The following is a 27,177-nucleotide window of genomic DNA, read 5'->3' as shown; positions in this document are numbered from 1 at the left end:
GTAATTCTATATATTTATTCAGAAAGGAGTCAGTTTATTTCAAATCGTATTTAAAAGTGACTTTCAATCAATAATCAAATCAGCTAATTAAAATGAAAGGTAATTAATCAATTATTATTTCTTTAATCGGCTGTTAATATTTGCTGTATCTTGACGATTCATCTAATGCAAGAAAAATCTTCAAATTCAGTGAGGACACTGAATGGTCTCTAGAAAAAATGCATATATTTTAAAGAAAAAGTGAATTTAGATAACTCAGAAGGTTGTAAACATTCATGCCACAATTTACAGCTTTGGACAGCATATTGCAAAGTCAGATTTTAAAATATTTTCTTTGAACAGTTGGTCAGAACCGGTATGAAATCTTCTAAATCAAATTAGATCATTTAACTTGATTGTTACTCCACTTGTAACAATACCATTATGAAAGTTTGTGTATTTATATGCTACTTGAAGAATAAATAAATACTGCTGCATTGGCTGTTTTATATTCATCATGGACACCTGTTAATATTCTTTGATTAAATACTAATACATATACAAAATTAGTTATCCATGATATGCATTTTGATGTTATGTGTATGTATAGTACTCAAAAGTAACTTCTAGAATATTAATAGGGCAAGCTTAGAAATAATTTTTTATGGGAGTGCAGTTTGTACATGATTCCTCAATGATTACCCCTAGGCCATTATTTACTACCAACTACCCTATCTGCGTTAGTACATGTTTAGGTACCATGAAAGAACTATTTTATGCAGCCAATTGTTTTTATAAATTATTAAATGTGTTTACTGCCCATCTCACTACAATTATTAAACATTTTGATGTAATACCTTGTGCCTGAGCTGCAGAGCTGTGAGAATAACCGAGAGCCAGGAGCGCAGTCTCCACTAGCTGACTAAAAAGCACATCTTTACGAACCAGAACAAATTCTGCATGTTCTTCTCGATTGTCATATTCAAGGGAAGTGTCCAGTTGTTCCACAACACAAAAGACGGGGATCATCAAACCTGGAGAAAGAAAAATTATTGAATCCAAATTAGAAACTGTAAGAAAAGTTTCTGAATTAGTACAATAATGTATCTTGTTGCAAATTTCATTACCAAGTACAAGTACTCCTTGACTTATGACCACAATTGGGTCAAATTTCAGTTGCTAAGTGAGACATTTGTTAAATGAGTTTTGCTTCATTTTATGACCTTTCTTGTCACAGTTGTTAAGTGAATCACTGCAGTTGTCAAGTCAGTAACACAGTTGTTAAGTGAATCCGGCTTCCCCATTGACTTTGGTTGTCAGAAAGATGATCATGTGACCCCAGGAAATTGCAACCATCATAAATATGAATCAGTTGCTAAGCATCTGAATTTTGATCACATGACCATGGGTGTGCCACAATGGTCTTAAGTGTGAAAAATAGCCATACGTCAGCTTTTTCAGTGCTGCTGTAAGTTGAGGACTATTTGTACATTTAAGAAAACCAGAAATAGGACATACTATATATCTGTTAAGCTTATATCCCATCTGCTCTTCATGTAGTAAAAGTGGCATAATTAGTTTCTCTCCTCTGGTTTATCCCCACAACAATAAACCCTATGAGGTAGGTTAGTCTGAGATTTCCTCAGTGAGTTAAAGTTGAGTTCTTGGTTTTACTCTAATACCCTATCATTACCTCATACTGATACTGAAGCAAATAGTATTTGGGGTATATTGACTCAGAAGATGGAGATTACATCTAGGTGTTAGAAATGAACTCCTCCTAAACTTTCTTGATTGGGAGTCGCCCAGAGTTTGGTATAAGATGGGCAGCTATATAAATGTTTTAAATGAATAAACTTTCTTAAATACTTCTAAAGTAGTAGCCATCTCACTGTTTATTTTTCTGTAATAAATTGCATAATCTCACTTTAAAGGCAGGCAGAACTATTTTATACAAAAATATGAAACAAATAGAAATAACAAAAGACAGTAATGTAATCCCTAACTATAGTAAAAACAAGGCTCAAACTCTCGTGCCTTTTTATCCCACTTGTGCACTGCCAAACTTTTCTCTTTTGGGTAAGAGAGATGCCTCCCACTTTTTATGGTAACAGGTTGGGTTGCTCAGTTCTGATCATCCGGGAACTAATTCTCACAGGTCTATTTCAAAAGAGCACTGAATAATCAAGTAGGTTCAAATGAAAGCATGTGCTAAGTAAGGATTAATAAACAGATTATACAATATTCTCTAAAGAAAATAATATAATTGTAAATAATTTAACATGAATCAATCACATAATAATAAATCAAACTATGAACAATCAACTTGCTAGGTCCATTTCATCATATTCAAGTATGTTGTTTATTATGCATATTTAATTATGTAAAGTGCTTTCCAAGCTGGAGAAATTCATCTTCAAAACAATCAATTTAAATGCTTCTTGTTTTTCTATTACCTGTACAGCAAACTGACACTTTAAAATGAAACATGGCTTGCACTCATAACCCTATTGTCAGAAATTGTAGTTGTCTTTCTGATCAAGAGTCTTCCTTTTACAAGCTTAACTTGGCCAACCATTAATGAGTTGCTAAATTTCTAGTAATATCTATGACTTGCAGAAGTCATTTGGCACCTTCTTTTCATTATACTGTACATTGTTCCAGGTTTGATTTTTCTACATTGTGTATCTATGTTTATTGATCTGGAACCATAAAAAAATGAAGAAAGAAGATGAGTAGAAGTCCTCAATGGAAGAAGGAGTATACAAGATAGAAGAGGAAAAGATGTTTTGAGAATAGGTTGTTTTGGGGAAACATTGTGGGTTCTTTCACAAAATGGCTATTAGTGGGTACCTGCCTATTCATAAAAAGGCTAATAAAAAACACAATGTTAAAATTGAATCAAGAATAGTTTTAATAGGGTGTTTCCCCTGAGTTAATAAAAATGTAAAAGTTATCCTCAGAATTTGAGTCAAATGTTTTAGCATTACCATCTATGCCCATAACATGAAATTTTAATTCCATACTCCAATCTATATTCAAAAAATCCCTGCAATTAAAGCCGCCACTAATTTTTCCCAAAGGAGAGATTTAAATAATGAGTAAGTTACATTTTACAGTTTCACCAACAGTTGCTCAAACCAGAAAAAGAATATTACTGAGATATAATACTTCAGGAAAATAATTGCTTACAGTATGCTTGATAGTTCTGATCTATTATTTTTAACAAAAAGGTACACTTATATAAATTAGGTGTATATGACCACTTGCAAGGTCAATCCAACATTCAAAACTTCTCTCCCAACTAATATACTCAAATATTTGCAAGTAGAATTGTAGTGTCTGTTTTATAGTGCTTCTCAAATATTCTGCTGTCTTCACCACCAGTACATTCATATCATACCAACTTATAACTAATGTTTTAGTATTCACTCCTTCGGAAGAAGTTCATCCCCTCATAAAACAGGGAGAGAGAAAGTCACCAAAAAGGAAGCAAGGAAGACATTTCTCTAGGATATAGAGTATCCCCTATTATAAATATATTTTACATAAATACTTTATATAAAAATGCTTCAAATACTAAGAACATCTACATTTTATTAAGTGTAATGAGAGCAGCAAAGTACTTAATGAATTAAAAAAGGGTAGCAAGTGTATGTCTAGCTTTCTCATAAATTCTAAAAAATAGAATTTATCTGAAAACTAAATATAGCAATTTAATAGAAATATGCAACAATATACTTTTAAAAGAAAGCAATGCTGAAGTTCTGCATTTTTGTGGGATAGTGGATCTCAAAGATCATTTCTTTCTTCTCTTTTTGAATCTATGCATATATTTATTTATTTAAAATATTTAAAAGCAGAATCACTTCTAGTAATTCAATCAAGTCACATAACACTATATAGTAATTTATCTCCAATAAGTGAAAATTTCAAATATCCACAAATCGTAGTCTACAACCAAAGGAAAATCTTCTGAATTTCTTTAAATCACCAGGCTTGAGGTTAGCAGATTCATATTCATAACACTACAATTATTTTGGAGTATAAAATAAAATAAAATATATTTGATTCTTACTCTAAAAGTTTTTTATTTAGTTAACACAATTGTGTATTTCTTCCAATTATATTAAATCTCAGACTGGTTTAGAATCAGTTAAACCTGCATATATTGACAGTACAAATCTCAATAATTAAAACAATCCCACGCATATTTTATTTATTTATACTTATGCTTAAAATCAGTCAAACAATCTTTGGTGATCAATGATCACCAAAATTAATTAGCAGAATAATTCTCAGAATATTAACATTCATTCTTCTCCAAGTGATAAATCTAAAGCATTAATAGGTATCAAATAAATGTACAGGTAGTCCTCAACTTACAACAGTTTATTTAGAGACCATTCAAGTTCACAATATCACTGAAAAAATTGACTTAGACCAGAGATCGCCAACCTTTTGGACCTCAGGAACCACCAAACTCATAATTTTAAATCATGGGGACCACTAATATGAATTTTGACTGACTGTGGCTTGCTGACATTGGTGGGAGAGGGAAAGAGAGAGGTCTGATTTAACCTCTCTCCCTCCCTCCCTCCCTCCCTCTCCCTCCCCCCCCTCTCTCTCTCACACACACACACACGCACGCACAAACACACAGAGGCAGGGGTGGGATTCAAATTTCTAGCAAGCAAACTCACAAAATTAACTAACAACACATCATATATGTAAATATTGAATGTTTTATTTAAAAAAAGAGCAACTTTTACCCAAAATCAGGCAAAGCAGACAGGCAGATTGAGTTGCTCACAGAATTACAGATTCACTTTGAGATCTGTGTTTCTGCCATCGGTTAGCTGAGTCTGCACTGCTTCAGTCCTAAGGAAGGTTCGGCTCTGCTTAAAAGCAGAACAGAAGATATAAAGATTATCTAGAAAGCAAGAAATCCAATGATTTCCTGCTTTCTAGCTCATCTAAATCTCCCAGCACAGCAGAACAGCTGATGGTTAGGGGAAAAAAGAAAAAATAGCAACTTAGCAGGCAAGTTTGCCAGGTAAGGAGTGAGTAGGCGGGAGGATTCTCGTGGGCCATGTGGGCGGCGCAGCCTTGTGTTCCTACAAAACCTGGATTAATTGCTTTGGGGGTTGCTCTGGGGGTGACATTTCTCTGTGGACCCCCAAAATTTTCTTGCGCACCACCAGTGGGCCGCGACCCACCGGTTGGCAACCACTGACTTAGACTGTTTTTCACACTTACAACCATTGCAGCATCCCAATGACCATGTGATCAAAATTCAGATATTTTGAAACTAACTCATATTTATGACAATTACAGTGTCCTGGGATCATCTGATCCCTTTTAGCAACCTTCTGACAAGCAAAGTCAATGGGAAAGCCAGGTTCACTTAATAACCCTAACAATTATGGTGACTAGCAAAATAGAAAGCAAAACATAAACTTTTAGTGTCTATTTGTATTCCCAAATTTATCTTCAGATAAAGGAACCAGTGGCTATAATGTAATATGCTATGAACAAGTTGAGTAGTATTAGAAACAAGGCTAGAGTATGGGGGGGGGGGAATGGGGTTATTTAGTATGGTTGGGATACTTTGTTTCAGTGTAAAGATTAAGAAATGGCCTGCATATAAATACACAGTTTTCTGATGTGGCAGGGGTTAACTTTATTTAGTTAATTAATTTATATCTACACAATTAACAAAACAATATGTAATCTTAAAAAGATTTTTTTAATTAAAATAAAACTAAAATACAAATTAAGAAGAAAAGAAATCTAGCTTATATTTTATACTTAATAATTAAGTATAAGTGCAGTTACTAATGAATATGAATACAAGACTATTCAAGATATTACAAAATCTTTGCAATATTACCATATTGAGTAATTTTCTATAATGATATTAATTGAATGAATGAATGAATGCTTCGATTAGTAGAAAATATTGCCTGTTCAAAACAGATAAATCACACATTTTCAACAACCCTTCCTTAATATCTGGAATAATATCAATTTTTCAATTTCTTAATATTATTCCTTTAGCCACAAATACCCCAACATGCTTGATACAATTTGTACCATAATTTGAAATATACAATTAAATTCTAAATCTCTGGTATATAATTCAACATTACAACATATTTAACATTTAAAAGATAATCCATAAATTTGTTTATATACATTTCTGTACTTTTGTAAAAAAAAATACTAAATGATCACATGACCACATAATATGGGTTAGTGAACATAAAAATATCTGATGTTTATCCTTTCAAATGCTTTTTATAGAGAGTCCAATATACATAAAGTATGTTTTTGATGAACCAACAATTATCTCAAATCTATAGATAGCATTTTAACCTTTTAAAGACATGAAGCCATTGATGGGGATTTATTGCAAAATCCAGTTCTTTCGTCCATGCTTAAATGTCCATTTTAATTATTTCCATGAGCTTTCGATAGAGAAATGTTACAGATTTTTATTCTGTCATAGATTCCATCAAGTAAGAAAGCAGCTCAGGTCCTTCAAGGCAGCCAAAGGGCCTGATCTGTTACAACATACTTAAGCTGAAGATACCTTCAGCCTTGAATATTAGGGAAACTACATTTAGTTTGTCATGAAAAATTCTTAAAATAGTTGATAATAATAATTGGTTTAAAATCACGATCCCAGAGTCTGTTCAAACCTTCCAATAGGACTCTGCTTCTATGGAATTCTTTTGTATTTTGTCAGGTCAAACATGTGACTTCATATTCTGGCTGAGACTTTATTTTTATCTTTATACTAAGTTACTTGTGTCTTATTGACTTCTTGTCCCTGAAATAAATGCTGGAGAGGATGTTTTTTATTCTGAGTCTCAGAGCACAACATCTTGTTATCAGCATCTAGAAAAAGCGATTTACTTGTTTGCCTTCAAGGTCATAGATATTTTGTGACTGTTCATTCCTCTACATCAGCCATTTAACAGATCTCCAAGACAGGAGATTGGATGCTCCTATTCTAAGTTTTATCAGTGCTATGTAGAAATGTTTTTGAATAGAAAATTGCAGCTTTCCCCATGACCACCCTATGTATATCATTTCCCAAAAATTTCCTCAGTTTCACTTGCTTAAATATTGGAGCAAGGAGAACTTCCATTGTGCCAAGACTAGATTTCTTTTTAATTGCCATAATGGAAGGCAGATTTCCACAGGAACTTAGGGTTGGGAAGAAAGGATTAAACTTGTCTTTCTCATATGGCAATTATTTTTACAAAATCAGCCCTTCGTATCCTATGCAGAATGATCATTATGGATAGAAAATGTGTGAGTTCAGACTAAATATGATTAATTGGAGAAGAAAAAAAACAAATGAACATACATTTCTAGGATTATATTAACATGACATTAGAAAGTGAGGTATCTAATGAACTACTGGGAAAATACAGGGGGCAAATACAAGCAACACAGGTACTTATGATATAACTAAAAAAAAGCGTATCCAGCTAATGATGTGTACAGCGGAAAACAATCATTGCTACAAGATATGCTAACTATTGGATATATGGAATATCACAACTATGATTGATGGCATCTTTGATATTATCAAGAAAGAAATGTCAAGAGTGAATATTGACATTTTGGAAATCAGTGAATTGACATGGGTTACTACTACAACTACAGTAGCAGTCGCCAACCGGTGGGCTGCGGCCCACTGGTGGGACTTGAGAAAATTTTGGTGGGCCGCAGAGAAATCTCACCCCCAGAGCACCCCCACAAAGCAATTAATCCAGGCTGCACAGAAACACAAGGCAGCGCCACCCACATGGCCCGCAGGAACGCTTCCGCCCACTCACTCCTTACCCAAACTTGCCTGCTAAAATTGTTATTTTTCCTTTTTCCAACCATCATCTGTTCTGCTGTGCCGGGAGATTTAGATTAGCTAGGAAGCAGAAAATGGTTGGATTTCTTGCTTTCTAGCTAGTCTTTAAATCTTCGGCAAATCTGCTTCCCAAATTTGAGGACTGAGTAGGCAGATAGATAGCACTGAATGATTCTGTGAGCAACTCAAATTTTGGGTAAAATGCTTTTTTAAAAAATTCAGATGGTGTGTTGTGACTCACAGTTTGCAAGCAAATTTGAGACAGACTGAGCTAGCCAATGGCAGATAGATAGATTTCTGAATGATTCTGTGAGCAACTCAATCTGCCTGCTTTGCCTGATTTTGGGTAAAAGTTGCTTTTTATTAAAAAAAATTCAATATTTACATGAGATGTCTTGTGTGAGTTAATTTTGTGAGTTTGCTTGCAAGCAAATTTTATATGACAGATTGAGCTAGCCAATGGCAGATAGATAGATTTCTGAATGAATCTGTGATTCTGTGAGCAACTCAATCTGCCTGCCTGCTTTGCCTGATTTTGGGTAAAAGTTGCTCTTTTTTAATAAAAAAATCAATATTTATATAAATATTTATAATATTTACATACAAGCCATGCCCAGCCAGTCACATGACAACCAAGCCACACCCACAAATTAGGCCACACCCACAGAACCGGTTAGTGGTCCCTGGGATCTAAAATTATGAGTTTGGTGGCCCCTGAGGTCCAAAAGGTTGGCGACCCCTGTACTACAGTCATGTCAGGAGCAGTGACATGGACTATAATGGGCCACTTCATACCAAAGGAGCATTGATTTTCTACTATGCAAGATATTCTATAATCTTCTAAGAAATCAAAATCATAGAAGTAATCATCATTATTAGCAAAAAGTTATAGAACTTACATTTGAACACAATCTAAAAATAACACAGTGATCTCAACTCAAACACAAACCAGGCCAGTAAATATTATGTATGATATGCTTTAAGCCTAGATGCATAGGAAGCAGAAGCTAAATTGTTCCAGGATTACTTTCAAGACCTTGCTGACATAGCCCCCTCTCCCATGACATATTAATTATACCAAAATTGGTATGCCGAAGTTAGAAGTAAATAGCATCCATAGAAGTTGATAGGAACGTAAATAGGAAAAATTGGCCTTTCTGCACAAAATATGACAGTATTCTGCTGCCAAGAAAATTAAATGTTTATAGCAAATACTTTCTTCCAACAATGTAAAAGACTATTCTATACACAGACATTATCAGAGGAATTGTAGCAAAATTAAACTATGCACTCTGCAAACATGGATGGAACTTTTTCAGTCCCTCTCCACCACCACCCTGCCGCCAAAGATCTGGTGCCGATTACAGCTCTGATCACAAACTCCTTGAAAATATACAACTTAAGCTAAAAGAAAAGAAACAAATACATAGTTTTTAAAATGCAGTGCTTAACTCTTTTACAGAAATTCATGACATCGTTAAAAATAAACCAAACAAGATATCATGAAATACCAAAAACAAAAGAAGGTGAAATGGCTGCCTGCTGACATGTTGGAGGCAGAAAACAAAAGGCAATGGAGTCAGAGCAATTTTTTCCCAATGAAGAGTTAAGTTCTAAAAAAGAGCAAGAAGAGTCAGAGTTAAAACAAACAATGCAAACAAGATTAACTGTTGAAAAGGAAGAATAGGAGTTATTTAAGGAGATTACAGAAATCAAGGAAAACTTTTATGCTGAGATGGGAAAGATAAAAGTCGAGGTAGACAACAATCTGCTGCAGAAAGAAGATATTCAGAAGAGAGAGAGCATGTTTATGGAACAATTGCATAAAAAGATCCCCGTCAGGAACAAGTATCCACAAATAAGAGTTTAAAGCACTTCAAGTTTATTACATGCTACCTATATACAAGAATCTGATTTGCTAATAAAAGTCAATGGAATTCATGACTTAGGTCTTTTGTGAAAGTGTAGAAACTCCAAACTGATGATGTGTTTGACCCCATCCTCAGCCTAGCCTGGTCACCATCTACAATCCCAAAATCAAAGATCCAGACAAAAAATTTGATCACTGAATTAGACACATTCTAATAAATTTAAGTAAGGATAAATTTGCTGTGAAAGTATTGCTAACAATTAAACTGTGGAAGACCAGCAGAAAATATTAGAATTATTTAAAAGCTAGCAAGATTATGCAATCACATTGCTAAATGCAGGTTGAAAGCAGATATGAGATACAGCAATGGCCAAAAAATTTAAAAAGATCAATTTATATTCCTGTATCAAAGAGGGAAATGCTAAGGAATGTTCAAACTGCATTTATCTCAATAAGATAATGTTGATGTTTTGTCATTCATATTTCAAAAACACAGTGTGAGAACTGCCACATGTAAAATCTGGATTCAGAAGAAAGGAGATCCATGGCTAATATCCAAAGACTATTAGAGGACGCAAGGGACTTCCAAACAGATACTTATATCTGCACTATTGCTTATGTTAACTTTATTTAAAGACCATCACAAACTCTGGATAGTCCTTAAAACAAACAGAATATCACACTGCTTTATCTGCCTATTGAATGATTTGCATAATAATCTGAAAGCAAGAGTTTAAGCAGAATATTATATAGGGTAACTTTTTGATTCAAATTGGTATGCCTAAATTATATACTGTCACCTCATTTATTTATTTATCTACATGATATTTATTAAGAAATGCTAATCTAGAATAAATAGGATGGAATTAAAAGATGAGAGAAGCATCAATATCCTCACACACCCTGATGTCTGGGAGTGGAAGATTTACGGAATCTTGTTAAAAGTGGGGGGAAAGAGCAAAACATGTCCTGCTTATTACTAAGAAAAAATTTACAACGAAGACAACAAGTCATGCCAACTAATGTAAACAGATGGAAAAACGGCTGAAGTAGAAACACATTTTATCCTCCTATGCACAAAAACTTACAAGAAAGGTGACTGTAGCCATGAAATTTCCTACTTGGTAGTTCCTTTTTTAAAAAAATTTTTATTGGTTTTTAAGACGAACATAGACAAACAAAACATAAAAACATCAAGCCATCTTCCATATATATACATACAGTGTGCCGGTTGGTTTACAAATTGTTTTGTGCTTCCATTTCATAGTCTTCAATTACATTTACATTGGATATATTCTCATATTTTCAATCAAGTATTAAATACATTAATATCATTATTAATCAATCATTTGACTATACGTTTATTCATTCATGTTTCACGAAATAATCATATTTTACTTAATTTGTTTTATGACAGTTCATATTATCATCTCAAATCTATCCTACAATCATTTTGTAGATATAATAAGAAAAGAATACATCTTTATATATTTATTTTCTAAGAATCTACATATTTCATTACCATGTTTTATTGTCTAACCATTGATAGAATAGATCCCAAATTTTATAAAACTGTTTATCATCTTGTTCTCTGATTTCAAATGTCAATCTACTCATTTCAGCACATTCCAATATTTTCTTAATGATTTCCTCCTGTGATGGTATTTTCTCATTTTTCCAGTTTTTAGGAAATACAATCCTAGCCGCTGTTAATACATTTACAATCAGGTATTTCAAGTCTTTACTATATATTTCAGGTAAAATTCCCAATAAAAATATCTCTGGTTTCAAATCTATATGCTTTTTTGTCATTTTTTCCAATCACGTGTGGATTTTAGTCCAATATTTTTTAGCACCTGCACAAGTCCACCACATATGGTAATATGAGCCAGGTGTCTGATGACATTTCCAACATTTTTCAGATTTGTTCTTGAACATTCTTGCTATTCTTGTCAGGGGAAAATGCCACCTGTAAAACATCTTATACAAATTTTCTTTATATGCTGTTGACATTGTCATTTTATAATTTTGAGACCACTATTTTTGCCATTTCTCTAAATCAATCCCATATCCAAAATTCTTCCCCCAAGCAATCATAGTTTCTTTAACTTTTTCTTCTTCTAGTTTAATTTCAAATAAGTATCCATACAATTTTTTAATCACCTTTTCATCAGTACCTGTCAAAATCTTATTTAAATCAGTCAGTTTATCGTAGAAACCTTCTGTTTTAGAGTCTTTATCATACCTTGAATGTATTTGCGCATATGAAAACCAATTCATCTTTATACCTTGTTCCTCTAGTTTTTGTATAGATTTGAGTTCACCCTTTTCATTCAATATTTCACCATATCTAACTGTTTGTTCAATAGATCTGCCAGTTTTCAATAGATTTCAATAGATCTGCCAGTTCTTCCTTTTGTCTTGATAGCATATTCTTTGTCAAAATCTTTGTCTTATCTTTATTTATTTTCAAACCAGCCACCTTTCCATATGCCTCTATCTTTTCTATCAGTTTTGATGCTGTTTCTAGTGGGTCTTCTAAAATGAAAACCAGATCATCTGCGAATGCTTGCAACTTAAATTCTTCCTTTTTACTTTTCATCCCTTTTATATCCTTTTCTTCTCTAATATTTCTGTTTAGCACTTCCAAGGTTAACACAAACAACAGAGGCGATAGTGGGCACCCTTGTCTTGTTCCTTTTCTTATATCAATAGAGTCTGTCAGTTCTCCCTCTATCATTACCTTTGCCGTTTGCTTATGATATATAGCTTCTATTGCTTGAATAATTTTTTTAGCAAAGCCCATCTGTTCCAGCTGTAATAACATGAATCGCCAATTCACATTATCAAATGCCTTCTGTGCATCTAGAAATATCAAAGCCATTTGTTTTTCAGGATGTGCCTCGTAGTATTCCAAAGTGTCCAAGATTACTCTCATATTATCTTTAATTTGTCTCTTTGGCAGAAATCCATTTTGATCAGGATGGATAAAATTGTTTAAGTATTTTTTAAGTCTTTCTGCCAATATTGAAGCAAAAATTTTATAATCTGCGTTTAGTAAGGAAATTGGTCTATAGTTCTTGATTTGTAATGGATCGGCCTCCTCTTTTGGGACAAGTGTAATATAAGCTTCTGACCATGATTTAGGTATCTTCTTCTTTAACATAACTTCATTCATAACTTCTAGCAATGGAAGGTTCAACGATTCTTGTAGTGTTTTATAAAATTCTGCCAGAAGTCCATCTGGGCCTGGTGCCTTTCCATTATTTTGCTTCTTGAGTGCTTCAGTTAACTCCATCATCGTTATATTGCTTTCTAACATTGTTTCAATCTCTTTAGGTATCTGGGGTAAATTAGCATTCTGTAAATACTGTTTAACTCTTTCCTCATCAATATTCTCTTGTGTGTATAGTTTCCCAAAATAATCTTGTATGATTTCCTTCTTCTCTTTACTACCACAGCAAACTTGGCCTTGGTCATCTATTAATTGCAATATTTTCCTTGATTCTTTCTCCTTTCTCAATTTATATGCTAACCATCTACCTGGTTTATTTGCATCTTCAAAGTAGTTCTGTTTAGCATCTCTGATTTTCTGTGCTAATTCTTCTTTTTCTATTAGACCCATTTTATGTTTAATTATATCCATTTTTAACTTAATGTCCTTTTTCTGTGGCATTTTCTGTAACTCTTTTTCAAGTCCTTTATACTCATCCTCTAATGCCTTAGAGGCTAGTCTTTTCATGGTATTTCTTTTCCTTGTATAGTCTATTATCAAGCCTCTGGCATATGCCTTCATTGTATCCCATACATTCTGAATTGATGTATCTTCTTTTTTGTTTTCTCTAAAGAAGAAAGCCAGTTCTTTCTCCATCCACTGTGTGAAGTCTTTTTCCTTTAATATAGTATTATTTAACGTCCATCTAAATCTTCTTCTTTGTCCTTTCCATTTAATTGTCATTGGATTATGATCTTCCCAAATACTTCTTTCAATATTTATTTCTTGAATATAGCTAACAATTCTGTTGACATCCATATCATATCTATTCTTGACCATGATAAATACCTACTTGGTATTTCCTACTTGGGAGAAGGATTGTGACCGATCTGGACAAAATATTAAAAGAGCAGAGATGTCAACCAACATTTATTTATTTATTTATTTATTTATAAATTTACATTTCTAAGACTAAGCACTTTCCAATGACTCTGGGCAACACTGAAGTATGAAGAATGAGGTGGGGGGAGGGATAAAAAATACAAATAAAGTGTGGTGATTTTAGAAAAATGTAATGTGTGAAGTCAAGATATTCCCAATTGTAAAATATACTGTATATTTGAAAACTGGACCATCAGGAAAGACCAATGAAGAAATATCACTCTCTTGGAATTTCAGTGTTGGTAAAGGATTGAAAATACCTTGGACTACAAGAATAAATCATTGAATATTAGATGACATTAAACCAGAGTGTTCAAGGAAAGCAGTCATAATAAAGGCTCAATATTCTGGAGACAAATCAATGGAAAAAAATTCTCCTAAAAATGATAAGCAATCAAAGCAAGCCAACAGAAGATAAAGTAATTAGATGCTATTGCTGATGACACTAGCATAGGCTTATAAGGACTCAAAGAATGAATTAGTAAAAAACAGTCTTTGTAAAATGTCCATCCAATTACAAAGCATTGAAAATGAATGAAACAAAATCTGCATATATAGAAAGAAATTGCATTTTTGGGATTGTTTGAGGGGAACCCCATCCCTAATTATTTCTGCCTATCCCACCAAATCTGGTAGGGTAGACATGCTTCAAGTCTTGTTTCTGAAACAGTGCCATCTAGTGCAGGGGTGTCAAACTGGATTTCTTTGAGGGCCGGATCAGCATTGTGGATCTCCTCTGGGGTCTAGGGGCAGGCAGGGATGGGTGGGACAGATGCCTCCTGCAGCACCCTGCTGGCCAAAATAGGGGTCTGCGCATGGCTCCTCTGTGCGGTTTCGCCCTCCATGGCCTCCTACACTCTGCTGGCCCAAAATAGGCTGCATGGCCCATTGTCAGCCCATTTTTGGCCTGTTTTTCTGCCCATTTTTCGGTCTGTTTTTCAACCCTTTTTGACCTGTTTTGGCCCATTTTTCAGCCTGTTTTCAACCCATTTTTGGTTCGGTTTCAGCCCAGTTTTGGCCCATAGAGTGCTGCAGGAGGCCATGGAGGGTCAAAACGAGCCACACATGGCTTGTTTTAGCTGCCAGAGGCACCGCGGGCTGGTCCTTTGATATTTCCAGACCAACCCCGCAGGCCAGATCTGGACTGCAGGCCTTGAGTTTGACACCCCTGATCAAATGTGATTCAGGAAGCATGACTTTTCTGTTGTAGCACCTGTCAGAAAGTAAGAGCAGCCCTGTTGGCCTTTGGGAAAACCCTCAAGAACTATTATAGCCTTTTCTACCAGACACTGAGGACAGGCTGTTCCATTGTAATTTTTAGGGACTTTATTGTAATGCTATTTTACTAGTTCTTGTTTTAATGCTTTTGGATTATGAACTGTCTAGAGTCACAAGATGGCTATCTAAACTCAATAAATAAATATTTTATAAATATGTTTTAAATTATTTCCTAAGAGGCTGGTGTCAGATTCTTCATAATACCCAACAATCTCAGCTGCAAACAAATAATTTGGAAAATTATTTGTTTTTAAATTTTAGAATTATGCTTAATGTAAGTGTCATTGCATATATAGCAGAAGTAGAACCTTCACTAGAAACAACAAACCTTTCTGATTTATTAGGTATATTCTTATATCCTGGGAGTAAACAGAAGATAATTTAAAATGTATTGGTAGCTCTTTGGATGTTCTGCAATACATACACAAACGTTTAGATTCCTGTACAGCCTATAAAGCGCAAATAAAATTGAAAGTTAAAAAAAACCCTGCCAACTATGTTATTCTAATTGTTTATTTCTTGGCTTCAGAATTTCCCATCTGTAAACTAGGAATAAATTGGTTCTTTTAACCAATTTTTGTGCACCGATACTGTTTTTTTAGAGTATTTGTTGCAATCTTTGATATACACATACACATCCATATATATACAGTATATGTACATACATATAAAGGTAAAGTAACAGTTTCCCTATCTAGTTGTGTCTTCTGTAGGAGGTGGTGCTCATCTCCATTTCTTGGCTGAGGAGCCAGAGTTGTCTGAAGATACTTTCCATAATCATGTGGTCAGCATGACTTTATGCTGAGGCACATGGAATGCTGTTACCTATTTATCTACTCACATTTGCATGCTTTCAAACTGCTAGGTGGACAGGAGCAGAGGCAGATAACAATCTTGGGTGGACTGTCAGCTTTCCAGCTGACAAGCTCAGCATGTTTAACTGCTGAGGATTTGCACCTCCATATATAAATATAAGTACGTGCATGCATGTGTGTATGTATGTATATGTATACGTGTATACACAGAGAGAGAGAGAGAGTACAGCATTCCCTAGATAATTTACTTCATGCTTTCTTTCCACTTATTTATAACTGACTCGTTAATGGACTTTGAAGTCTACTATAAATAAATGTACAGCATTTCACATGCTCCAAATATGGTGATCCCTGTACTAAACTATTATTCATTTTCAAAATAAAATTATGATTTCCATTAATCATAGCCATTCCTTGAACCAAATATCTAACAATTACAATGTCTTGTAATGCTGTATATTTTTGACAATTGTATTTTAAATAGACACTTTTTGTACAATTATTTTTGCCATTGATCCTTAATATGAAAAACTATCTAAACAGATTATTATTTCTTATCTTTCAAAAAGAAAAACCTTCTGTCACAAGAGACATTAAACAAGTTAAAATGTAAGTCTTCATGAAACTTTTTTGAAGTAAGTAAGCACAACACTGTATACACTGGAGGTAAATTCAGGGAACATCAGGGGTGGGATTCTACCGATTCGCACCTATCTGCTAGAACCTGTTGTTAACTTTCTAAGCAGTTTGGAAAATCGGTTGTTAGAAGAAATCTTGTGGTTTTTTTCCACTTTACAGTCCTAATCCTGTAAGGAAGGCAGGAAGGAAATATTCTGGTGTTGTTGCATACAGAAACTGCCTCTCCATTACCGTTATTACATTCTTGGCAGGACTAGTCTTCCTGTCTCTGGAGTTTCTCTGGATTTTTTTTTTCCTCTCCTTTGCTGGTACTTTGCTTGTGTCCAGCCCAAACTTGACATAGATGTAGCCATTTCACTTGGAAACCTGACAGCTTGACTTTCTTAAAGGGGAAGGATTGTTTGAAGCTTTTTACACTGCTGTTGGGAGGAAATACTCTCCTGTTGGAGTTAGCACTTTGAAGAAATAATTGAATAACAAAGCAGAGCTGCCAGAAAGAAGCTTTTAATGACAAGGAACCAAGATGAGTGACATTCAGCAAGGATTATTGGCTAGCTAGAAAGATTGACATTCAAACATGAGTTTACATACCCTTTCTGAGTTTTGGTCTAAAACTGGTTTTTGGTGAAGTTTAATTCTGTGCTTGGTGACATTTAATCCTGTGTTTATTGATGGGATAATTTTCCCTATTCAGCTTTGTTTAGAAGGAAAAAGGTTAATCTCTGTTTCTGAAAAGAAACTGGGTTGAGAAATCTGGCTAGTTCCTGTGTCTATTTGGTCTGGTAATTGGTTTAACAAGTAACAGCTACTGTTGTGATTGAATTATTTGTATTGTATTTGAATTTTTTCCTGCCCCATGATTTTTTTTAATTTGGAGTCTTCCTTCACTGCTTTAGTGGTATCTGGCACTGTCCTTTTGGGGTGTACTTCTAAGAGTCAGGGTGCAAGTTTGGCACTGATTTTCACTGCCTATCTGGGAGCATGTGATCTTTCCTTAAATCTGCATGATTTCCTTAGGATATCTTGTGAAGTGAGTGAGACCAGCTGGTGTCTTTAAGTAATGCAAATGGATCTAAGGATTGCTTCTCCTGGGTGTGTTTTTTCTAGAGAGCTTACTTAAATGACCTCTCTGCTAAAGGGTTTCACTTTATGAGCAAGAGTTGACTGCTAATAGTTATCATTGTATTTTAACTATTTTAATTCCTCAAGGTGCTCTGACACCTTGCCTGATTTGTAACTCCGGCTGGCAGGAATTTTTAATCGAATGATTGGTATTTAGGGCAGCTTTTTGCAAGCAAAGAAGCTTTTTGTATTTTTGTACAGGTAACCCTTGACTTACAACAGTTCATTTAGTGACCATTCAAAGTAACAAAGACATTGAAAAAAGTGACTTATGACCGTTTTTCACACTTATGACTGTTGCAGCATCTCCACAGTCATAAAAGGCCAGGCGAGGAGAAGTGCCCCTCGATGTGAGTGACGTCGAGTTGGCCATGACCACCCAGTCACATGACCACCCATCCATGCCTACCAGCTGGTCGTTAGGTCAGAGAACCGGTTATTAAATTATTTGAATCCCATCCCTGGGAAACATAGAAGGAATACCAACAGTAATTGTACACTAGGTTTAGTTCCCTGAAAGTAGTTGTCCTTCTTTTATTCAAAATATTTTAATAATAATGACATTGATGCCCAACATAATATATTATTCCTTTTTATAAATATAATATAAAAGCTCATTAATATAATTTTTTTAATTTAGTCAACTGTTGCCTATGGCAGCATATTTATGAAAGCATTAAATACAGATATTTTGAGTCTGTGATTGTCCAGATTTTATTTGAGAGTTTAGGGTGCTGCATTCATGTATATATCAAGAAGGAAGAATGCAGGCTTTGGAATAATTGAGGTGGGTAATACTTTTTCCAAAACAACTATTTTGAAGCATACTGTCTTGTAATTTGCTAGAATCCATATATGGGGGAGGTGAGGATAAAGGGAGAAAATATGAATTGGAATTCTCGATAAATGGGTCTCTATCCATAGTAAGCTTTTCATGCCTAACTGTGCCTGACAGAAAGTTGTGGCTTCAGGATGAAATAAAATCTGAATTGTACATGGATAATGCTACTCATTATATACTCAAAATATAATTATTATCAACTATACTCAAGGGAAATTGTATGTAAGAATGTATGTTTGCATATACCAGTGTTCATTTCTCTTTCTTTCTCTCTCTCCCTCCCCCTCTACCTGTCTCTCTCTCTCTACATATACATACATACATACATACATACATACATACATACATACACAAAACTCTAAGATAAACATTATTTTAAACAAAAAAAAATCAGTTTTGCTCATTTTCTTTCTTTTCTCGCTTTAAAGTTCCTTATTGTTTTTAGCTGTTACAGATTAATTTTCCTCCTAAGCAATGATAACTCGAGCAAAAAGCAAGTCTACATGTGCAGTAGGTCACAAACTGATATTTCTCTTGAAATTCTTAACAATTTTATAAGAAACACATTCATGGGTTCCCCTTGCAAGAAATATTCAGTTTCCAATAGTATTCATCATTTGTGATCTCATCCATTATTCTATATGCTCCAATTGATAATTAATAATAATTAGATTTGTATGAGACCAGACTTTGGTTTTCACATAACTCTTTTCTATTTGCTCTTTTTCTTTCCTCCCTCTCTCCCTCCCTCCCTGCTTCCCTTCCCTTCTCTTTTCTTCCGTCTTTTTTTCCTTTCTTGTTACTTTAAGTAAAGGTAAAGATTTCCCCTGTCCAGTTGTAGCCAACTCTAGGGGGCAGTGCTCATCTGTTTCTTAGCCAAAGGACCCAGCATTGTCCAAAGGTATTTCCGTGGTCATGTGGGTAGCATGAGTTTAAGCTGAGGCGCATGGAACACTTCCTACCAAAGTTGAACCTATTTATCTACTTGTATTTGCATGCTTTCAAACTGCTAGGTGGGCAGAAGTTGGGGCAAGTGATGGGAGCTTGTCATGTCATGTGGTGCTCAAGTCTTGAACCCAGGCTATCAGCTTTCCAGCTGACAAGCTCAGCACCTTTAATCACTGAGCCATCGCATCCCCTCTTTTTACTTTACACATGAACAAAATACTTTCACTCAAGCAGATGGTACATTTTGAAGGATCCACTTGGTTACTGTGAATCTGACTGAGTCAGCCTGATAGTGAGACAGTGAAATTCTATGTGGCTTCCTTTCAGTTTCTGGGTCCTCTTCTTTGGAGCAACTTGCTTTCATAGTGATGAGTTACCCAACCTGTTCCAAATGACTTTCCACTCTGCATAGCTATTTCCCCAGTGAAGGAGCCTCTTAAATATACTGTCAAACTATCTGCAGTTTATTTATTTATTTATTTATTTATTTATTTATTTAATTTAATTTGTTTGCCACCTAACCTGTTGTGACCAGATGGCGAAAGTCATTGTCAGTGGCTTTACTTTAGAATCCAGACACTGCAAATAACAAGGGCCACCTGTACCCACACAAATACTGATTTTGTCCTTCTGCAACTGACACACTTTGGGCTCATCCTTGATCATGAACCTTTTTTTCAATCACATATTTTCATGACACTGTCTGCTGCTGAGGGAACATGAAGTCATAGTTTTTCCCATTTAAAATAGCACTTTTTCTCTTCTCCTGACACAATTTTTACCACACTTCATCAAGGAAGCAGTTTATGACCTGCCCAGCTTCTATTGGTCACCTAGGCTACTACCTTAATTTCAGAAGCTCTGAGTCATACATAGAAGAAAACACCTCCATTTCATTCTGCGCAGAGACCTAAGCGCAGCTGCTCTGGGCAGAAGCAGTTCAGGCACCAGCAGTAGCTAATGGGAATGTATTTGTGTGGCATTGTTGCATGTGGCTGTACATCAAAGCAGCAAGAGCTAAGAAGCCAGACGGCAAGTTCTGGATTAATGAAGTGGGGAGAGGGGGCTGCTTCAGGTATCAAATGGCATTGCTATCATGTAAGAACAGACTGGCTGCCACATTTGAGAATGTAAGGAAGATCCTGGGAAAAACTTGTCATGTGTTTGTTTAAAATTAATTTATAAAACCTGAAGAATTTGCTAAATTTAAAGAACACTCCCTACATAGTTTATTATAAATATAAGTATTCACATATTTTGTATAATATTTATATGAAATGGTTTATTAAATCTTAATGCTTAATTAAAAATTAAAAATTAATTTGTTATTCTGTAATTTGTATTTCAGTCAAATATTGACAATAGTCAAGATAAAAAGAAAGAATTACATATCAATGTACTTCTTAATTACCCTATGACACTGTTATCAAAGTAAAAGCTCCTTGCCTCTTAGTATAAATACACAAATTCAAATTCTTATTAAAAACAGTTTTCTCCTGACATACATCTTAAACGAAGGGCAAACCTATTGCAACCCTGGGGCAGCATTTAGTCCTTGAAATTATTTTTGTAATCCCCAGAGCCCCATCCAACTGTGATTACAGAAAACTGCTATTTTACATCAGGAAATCCGTGAAAATTGTAGCATAAGCCCTAACAGGGTTTTGAATAGCAAAGAAAAAAGGAAAATCCTCACTGTACAACACTGTTGGCTTTACAGCATTGGGTTCCTCAATGCAGCTCTCAGGTATCCACAGAAGGCAGCTTACTCCTGGAACTCTAGATTGTTCATTGCCATTTTTATTTCATTGTTAGTGATGGATATAGAGATGGGAACAACCATCCACTACAGAACAGCTTGGAGCTCTTTATTTACTTGGCTGTCATCAGCCCTCTGGTTGCCCACTATTATGTGTATCTGTTAATTGATCTCCATTAGCCAGTAAAGCTGCTTTAAATAATAGCAAATATAAAAATGAACCAGTTAAAAGCCATAAAGAAGTGTTTTTGTTTAATTTAAGTTGAAACAAACTTTTTTAATTGTTTCAACCCGGGCAAACAACTACAGCTTTCCAGTCATAGGTACCTTTCCAGCAGACTTCTAGAAAACCTTTGCAAACAATCAATGCATACTTATTGCAAGAATAATCTATTCCTATCTAACAATTTGCTGTTTGTTTATGGGGAGGGAAGGAAGGAGGGAGGGAGAGGGGGAGGCAGTAGAAAGGAAAAAAGGCAAAGGATCTCAAAAATAAGAACTTGATTTATAATTAATTTGAACCCATAGTTCATTACAATTCTTATAAATACTTTGAATACCTCACTATTAACCAAATGGCCCGCTTTACTGTTTTATAGAATCCAAAAGTATAATCTGGTGAAAACACAAGACATGATCAAGTCTCCATTGCCATTGGAGCCAGAGGGAGAGGGGGAGAACATGCCATGGGTAAAACAGATATAAAGCCAAACAAAAGCTTAGTAATTCATAACTTAACTGTGTTCAAACACCTAAGATTTGTTCCAATTCCTTTCCTCATTCTCATTTAGTGCCAGTACTTCCAAGCTAGGAAATGCAACACATTAACATATGCCATTAAAGATAGTCCTCAACTTACAACAGGCTGCTTAACAACCATTCAAAGTTATGACTGCTGTTTTCCCCACCTCACAGTCATACATTTGGGGCATTTGGCAACTGGCTCACATTTATAACTGGTTGCAACATTTTGAGGTGATGTTTTACGTTTTCTTGCTGTTTTCCAGCAAGAAAAACGCCCATTACATAAGCTGGATTTGGACTTGTGCCCACATGATTCATTTAACAACTTCAGTGAGTTAATAACAATATCATACAAATGGTTGCAAAATCAAGTCCAGTCACATGGTGACTCAGTTTATGACTGCAACAACTTACAACCAAAATTTCAGGCTCAATTATGGTCATAAGTTACCCTGTTACCCTGTTAGTATAGACATCCCCAACCACCGGTGTCGGTGGTGGCAATTTCAGCGGTTTCAGCAGGAGGGAAATGGTTTCACATGTGTAACCTAACTCCCATGCACGTGCAAATGAAGCTTCATGTGCTTGCCCACTGCTTCAGCAGCCCGGATCCCAACAGGCCATGGCCAGTAGCAGGCCCAGGGGTTGGGGGATCCATTTATTAGTATGTCCCATATATTAATCACTTTTCCTTGCTAACTCAGTCATTCTAGATTGAGCTGTAGCTTTACTATCTCTTCTTTTCTCACATAATCGTTCTAAACTGATGGTTGTCTCCAGAGAATTCAGCTAGATTATATTTGAGGAAGGAAGGAAAAAATAAACAATCCTGGTACTTAGAAATGAAGCGTTGGTTTGAAGATAAACTTCTTTCAATTCTTCAGCAGCCATCAGACACAATCATCTTTAGAGTTTGGTATACATTGTATATTGATTATGCCTAAGAATACATAGGAAAAATATACAATAATTGTATATGAAAAGTATTTTATCTTTTCAAAGTGTACCAGCTCAAATAATTAGATTTCTATGTACTTGCCTAGGAAGCATAAAATCCTCTGCCTTTTTAAAAACAAAGTCAAAATATTTCAGCATAAGAAAGGTACCCAAGGTACTCAATCTCGCTTAATATTTGTAAACATGTTGCTTCTTAATTTTCATTTTTAAAAACTCTTAAGGGGTTCTACAAATTTCAAATTAACTGCAATTTTGATTACTATGAACTTTTTTTTGCCTTAGGACTTCAACCCATCAATCTAGTACACCAATAGTTGCATAATATAACTAGGCAAGTTGCACAGAACTTTATATTTAGTATTTGCCTTGTATGACCTGACTTCAAAAGATTACAGATTATAAGAGAAAAATATTTTTAACTAAGTAAACAATAAGCTTTTACCTGTCTTCTTAGCAAGAAGACTATTTCATTATTAACTTGTATTCAGCAATCTCTTGGCTGATGTACTCTTTAGCCCCTCAATCTTTTTCTCCATAGTTCATACTTCATTCATACTTCAATGGACTAGAAGGCAGAAAATCTATATATATAAAAAAGCAAAATACCACTCACCTATCATCACAAAATCTCCAGAACCATAAAGGCTACAAACTTGAAATTTGGCACGTATGTTCCTCTTGGCTTCTAGGTGCTCACTAAGAAAGGATTGTTCAAAATGACCATCAGAGCATTAGTATTTCGTATATTATCATTAACATGCTCTGATGCTAAGGAGTTCTACTCCCTCTCCCCACCTGAAAAGAAATCTGTTCCAAATGCAAAACACAAGCAGAGGAGAGGAGTTTCAGTTTCAGAGCAGCAACCAGCTTTAGTACAGAACAGTTGAGCTAAGCCATGTCCAGGCTCCTTGCTGTCCCCTTGCTCACACAACAAATACTGCTTCAGTTTCCAAACAGCTCTCAACTCTCTCACACACTGACAGGACGCTAGCCAGATGAATACCGATGGATGCTGGTAGGCAGAGGCACAATTTTTTCCCCTTATTTTCCTCCCTAAAAACTAAGCCCAATCACGTAGTTTTGTAGCGAAGCACCGGTATAGAGCTAGTGTTCATATATCATTAAATTTAACCCATTCTGCAGATATTCCATGTAATATCACATTTAACTAACATGCCACTGACTCTGTACATATACATATTTTTTCCATATAAGTGTATTTACTTGTGATGTTTATAAATTGTCTTGTGTATCTGAAACAACTAACATCAATATTAAATGACATGCTCTTCTCTCAGGGTATTTCTGGGGACTATGTGGTTCATCAGTGTTGAAAACTAAGATGACAGGTTCACATACATGTATGTCACTTTTTGTACATGTGGTCATTCATTTAAATCTCTCTATCTTTCATGTTCATTACAACTTTGAAAAGTACTATTTCTATTCATTGACCGCATTTGAGTAGATTCTAAAGTCATTCTTGTACCTTGTACGCAACGGACTTTTATAAAGAATAGAAAAGGCTTTTTAGAAAATGTAATATGTATTCTTATTCTCAAAAAAGTATTCAGTACTGTATGCCCAAAGTTTGAAAGGGACATTATTATTATAATGTAATTATATGTAACATTATTGCATCAATATTTATCATTTACTTTATTACTTTGTTGCTTTTATTCATGCATATATTATCAACTTTTACTACTACTCTGAATTCTTTTCTTTCAACTGAAATCTCTTTCAAACAGATTGAGCTCTGATTCAGTAGTAGCAACGGCATATTACAATGTATTGAGAACATTTTGACAGTCTAACTCAAATAATTATTTTCAGGCATAAACTTTTTAATAGGGGGAGGTAAATCATACAATGTGGCTGCAAAAATTAACCCAAATAGCTGGAAAAGTGTATTAGTTTAGAGTCTTGTTACTCCTCTTTTCATGTAGCTGAGGGCATATTTCCTAACTTCCCTCTACATATGCACATAACATTTCTGATTACTCCTATGAGTTCCTCACAGCCAAATATTCAGGGGGTTTAGAAATCTACGGAGAAAAAAGTTAAGGTATGGAAGTTCATTTCATTAATGTGAATTTCAGTTGTGAAAAAAACATTGAGAATCAAACCAAAAATATATATTTAGGAACATAATGTAGTTTTATATTCATTTTTATAAAATGATAGGGTGTGAATGCTCCAATTGCAAAGAAGAAAGAAAAAACAAAACTATACAGACAATAGGAAGAGTCTCAGTTCACCACAAACCTGAATATTTCACTCTACTTTAACATCTGAAAAACACCAATTCCTAAAACCTTGTCCACATCTGTGAATGCAAGCAACATATTTTCTACTATAAATAAAAATTTAGTTAACAAGATGAGGTAAAGTAAACCTACTTCAATTTCTCTGCATTTTCTCAAGGTCTAAAAATTGGTAATGTGACAGATCCATCTCATTTTTCTTAGTGATGTTTTTATTATTCTTTCACGCAATTAAAGCAGAAATGGATATTGCATCTTCTGACTGTATAATTGTTATTGTAATCTGTTTTCTATCACTGCTTGGGAAATTGGTCCAAACAACATAAACTATTGACAGCCTCAAAATACAAGTCATTTTCTTTTAGTACAATACTTAAGGAGACATCTATCATGGTACTCAGCTCATATGCAAGGATTACAGTACAAAAAGTTATTTGTAAATTAGGAAAATACATCATGAAAGGCACCTTTTACTGCATAGTAATGCATAACCCGTAAATGAAAATTTTATTCCTTTAGGAAATACCATATAAAATATCAAATCTTAGAAATAAGCACATTAAGTTGTGACATAAAATGAACATATTACAAAGGTTATTCACAGGGCATAAAACTTCACCAGCAATTATTAAGAAAAAAGATCTAAATACAAAAATATTTATACTGACTAAATTTCTACCTAGGAGCTATTATCAAATACAGTATCTATGCAGTGTATGAATTTTAGGACCTAAGCCTATATTTAGTCTAGTAAACACTAGGCCTACAGCTAGGATGTTATTTGTTGTGTCATAGTAATCAACTAATAATAAATAATAATAAAACTCTCAAATACCTACTGCCTTCTAAATTGTAATATTAAATTCCAGACCTTTTATTCAGAGCTAAATATGCATAAGTTTCCTATCTAAACTAGATATTCTTTATATATAAATCTATAAATAGCTAAATATAAATAATATAAATATAATAAATAGCTAATAATGAATTGACTGAAAATAAGCTTTATTTATCAATGAATATATTTAGTTAAATTGAAGGGTAAATGCCCTGGTATAAAAGATTTGCACGAGAATCTTTTTTAGAATTGAAATATTTCATTTTGGCATAATACAGTGTATTTCCATTGATTCACTCATAGACTTCAAAAATACAGGCTTTGTCTCTAATCCTAAGCAATTTTATTTGGAATAAAAAAAAATTCATAGTAAAACAGAATTGCATAAATTGTATTCCGTTATTAGTTTGCACAGATTAGTCAATTTGTACTTCCAGCAATATTATTTGTTGTCCATGCAAGCAATTTAAACCTTACATATATATACTTTCATATGGATGAATACATGAATAGGAAAGCAAAAAAATATAAAACGGTAATTCCAAAAGGAATAAATATAAGCAGCAAATAATAAGTTGGGGAAGATGCCAGAAAATGTCACACTGCTTTAAGTATGACAAAGTGGCTGACATTCTATTTTCCATGCACAATGAATGCAAAAGGATGAATCGTAAATTAAGACATGAGTCCCAAGTATTTTAAGGAGCCAACCAATTTTTGAAATTATGTTGTGGATGCTCCCTCAAAATGGCTATAGAAGTTGTCCATTCATAAAATGGTTACACTGAAGACATCTTCTGTTTCAAAATAGTTATTTAAAAAATAGCTATCTACTATTCCCGCCAATAAGATAAAGCCTATTGTCTCTGTTTAGTTTGGGTCTTTACAGGGCAGATGGGTATACTTTCAAAACACTTGGCTGTAGCTGATAATTATTTCATTTCTAAAAACTCAGATGATCTAGCAAGCTTGGTGAGCACCATTTGTAGAAATACTGGCAATACTAAGATAAGCACTTGGTTGTTATTTAAAAGTTCTATATTCTTCAAATTAATTTATCCTGTGCTCAGATACAAAAATTATCA

At 34.4% G+C, this 27,177-nt stretch overlaps 1 protein-coding gene across 2 annotated transcripts in view; it reads right to left on the bottom strand.

Moving 5' to 3' along the window:
• The window catches only part of SATB2 (SATB homeobox 2), a 156,167-nt gene that overhangs the window by 116,207 nt on the left and 12,783 nt on the right, over positions 1-27,177 (bottom strand). For both annotated transcript variants that reach the window (XM_026667940.2, XM_087949522.1), the window contains exon 3: positions 837-1,013. In XM_026667940.2, coding sequence (XP_026523725.1) covers positions 837-1,013 — 177 coding nt within the window. The remainder of the gene's footprint in view (positions 1-836; positions 1,014-27,177) is intronic.

The sequence above is a fragment of the Notechis scutatus genome, chromosome 1, assembly GCF_049901735.1.
Source record: "Notechis scutatus isolate UNSWTSFEM ecotype Mainland chromosome 1, rNotScu1.2, whole genome shotgun sequence".
Taxonomy (NCBI): Eukaryota; Metazoa; Chordata; class Lepidosauria; order Squamata; family Elapidae; genus Notechis; species Notechis scutatus.
The sequence above is the reverse complement of the archived record's forward strand: the minus strand, read 5'-3'. Positions and strand labels throughout refer to the sequence as shown.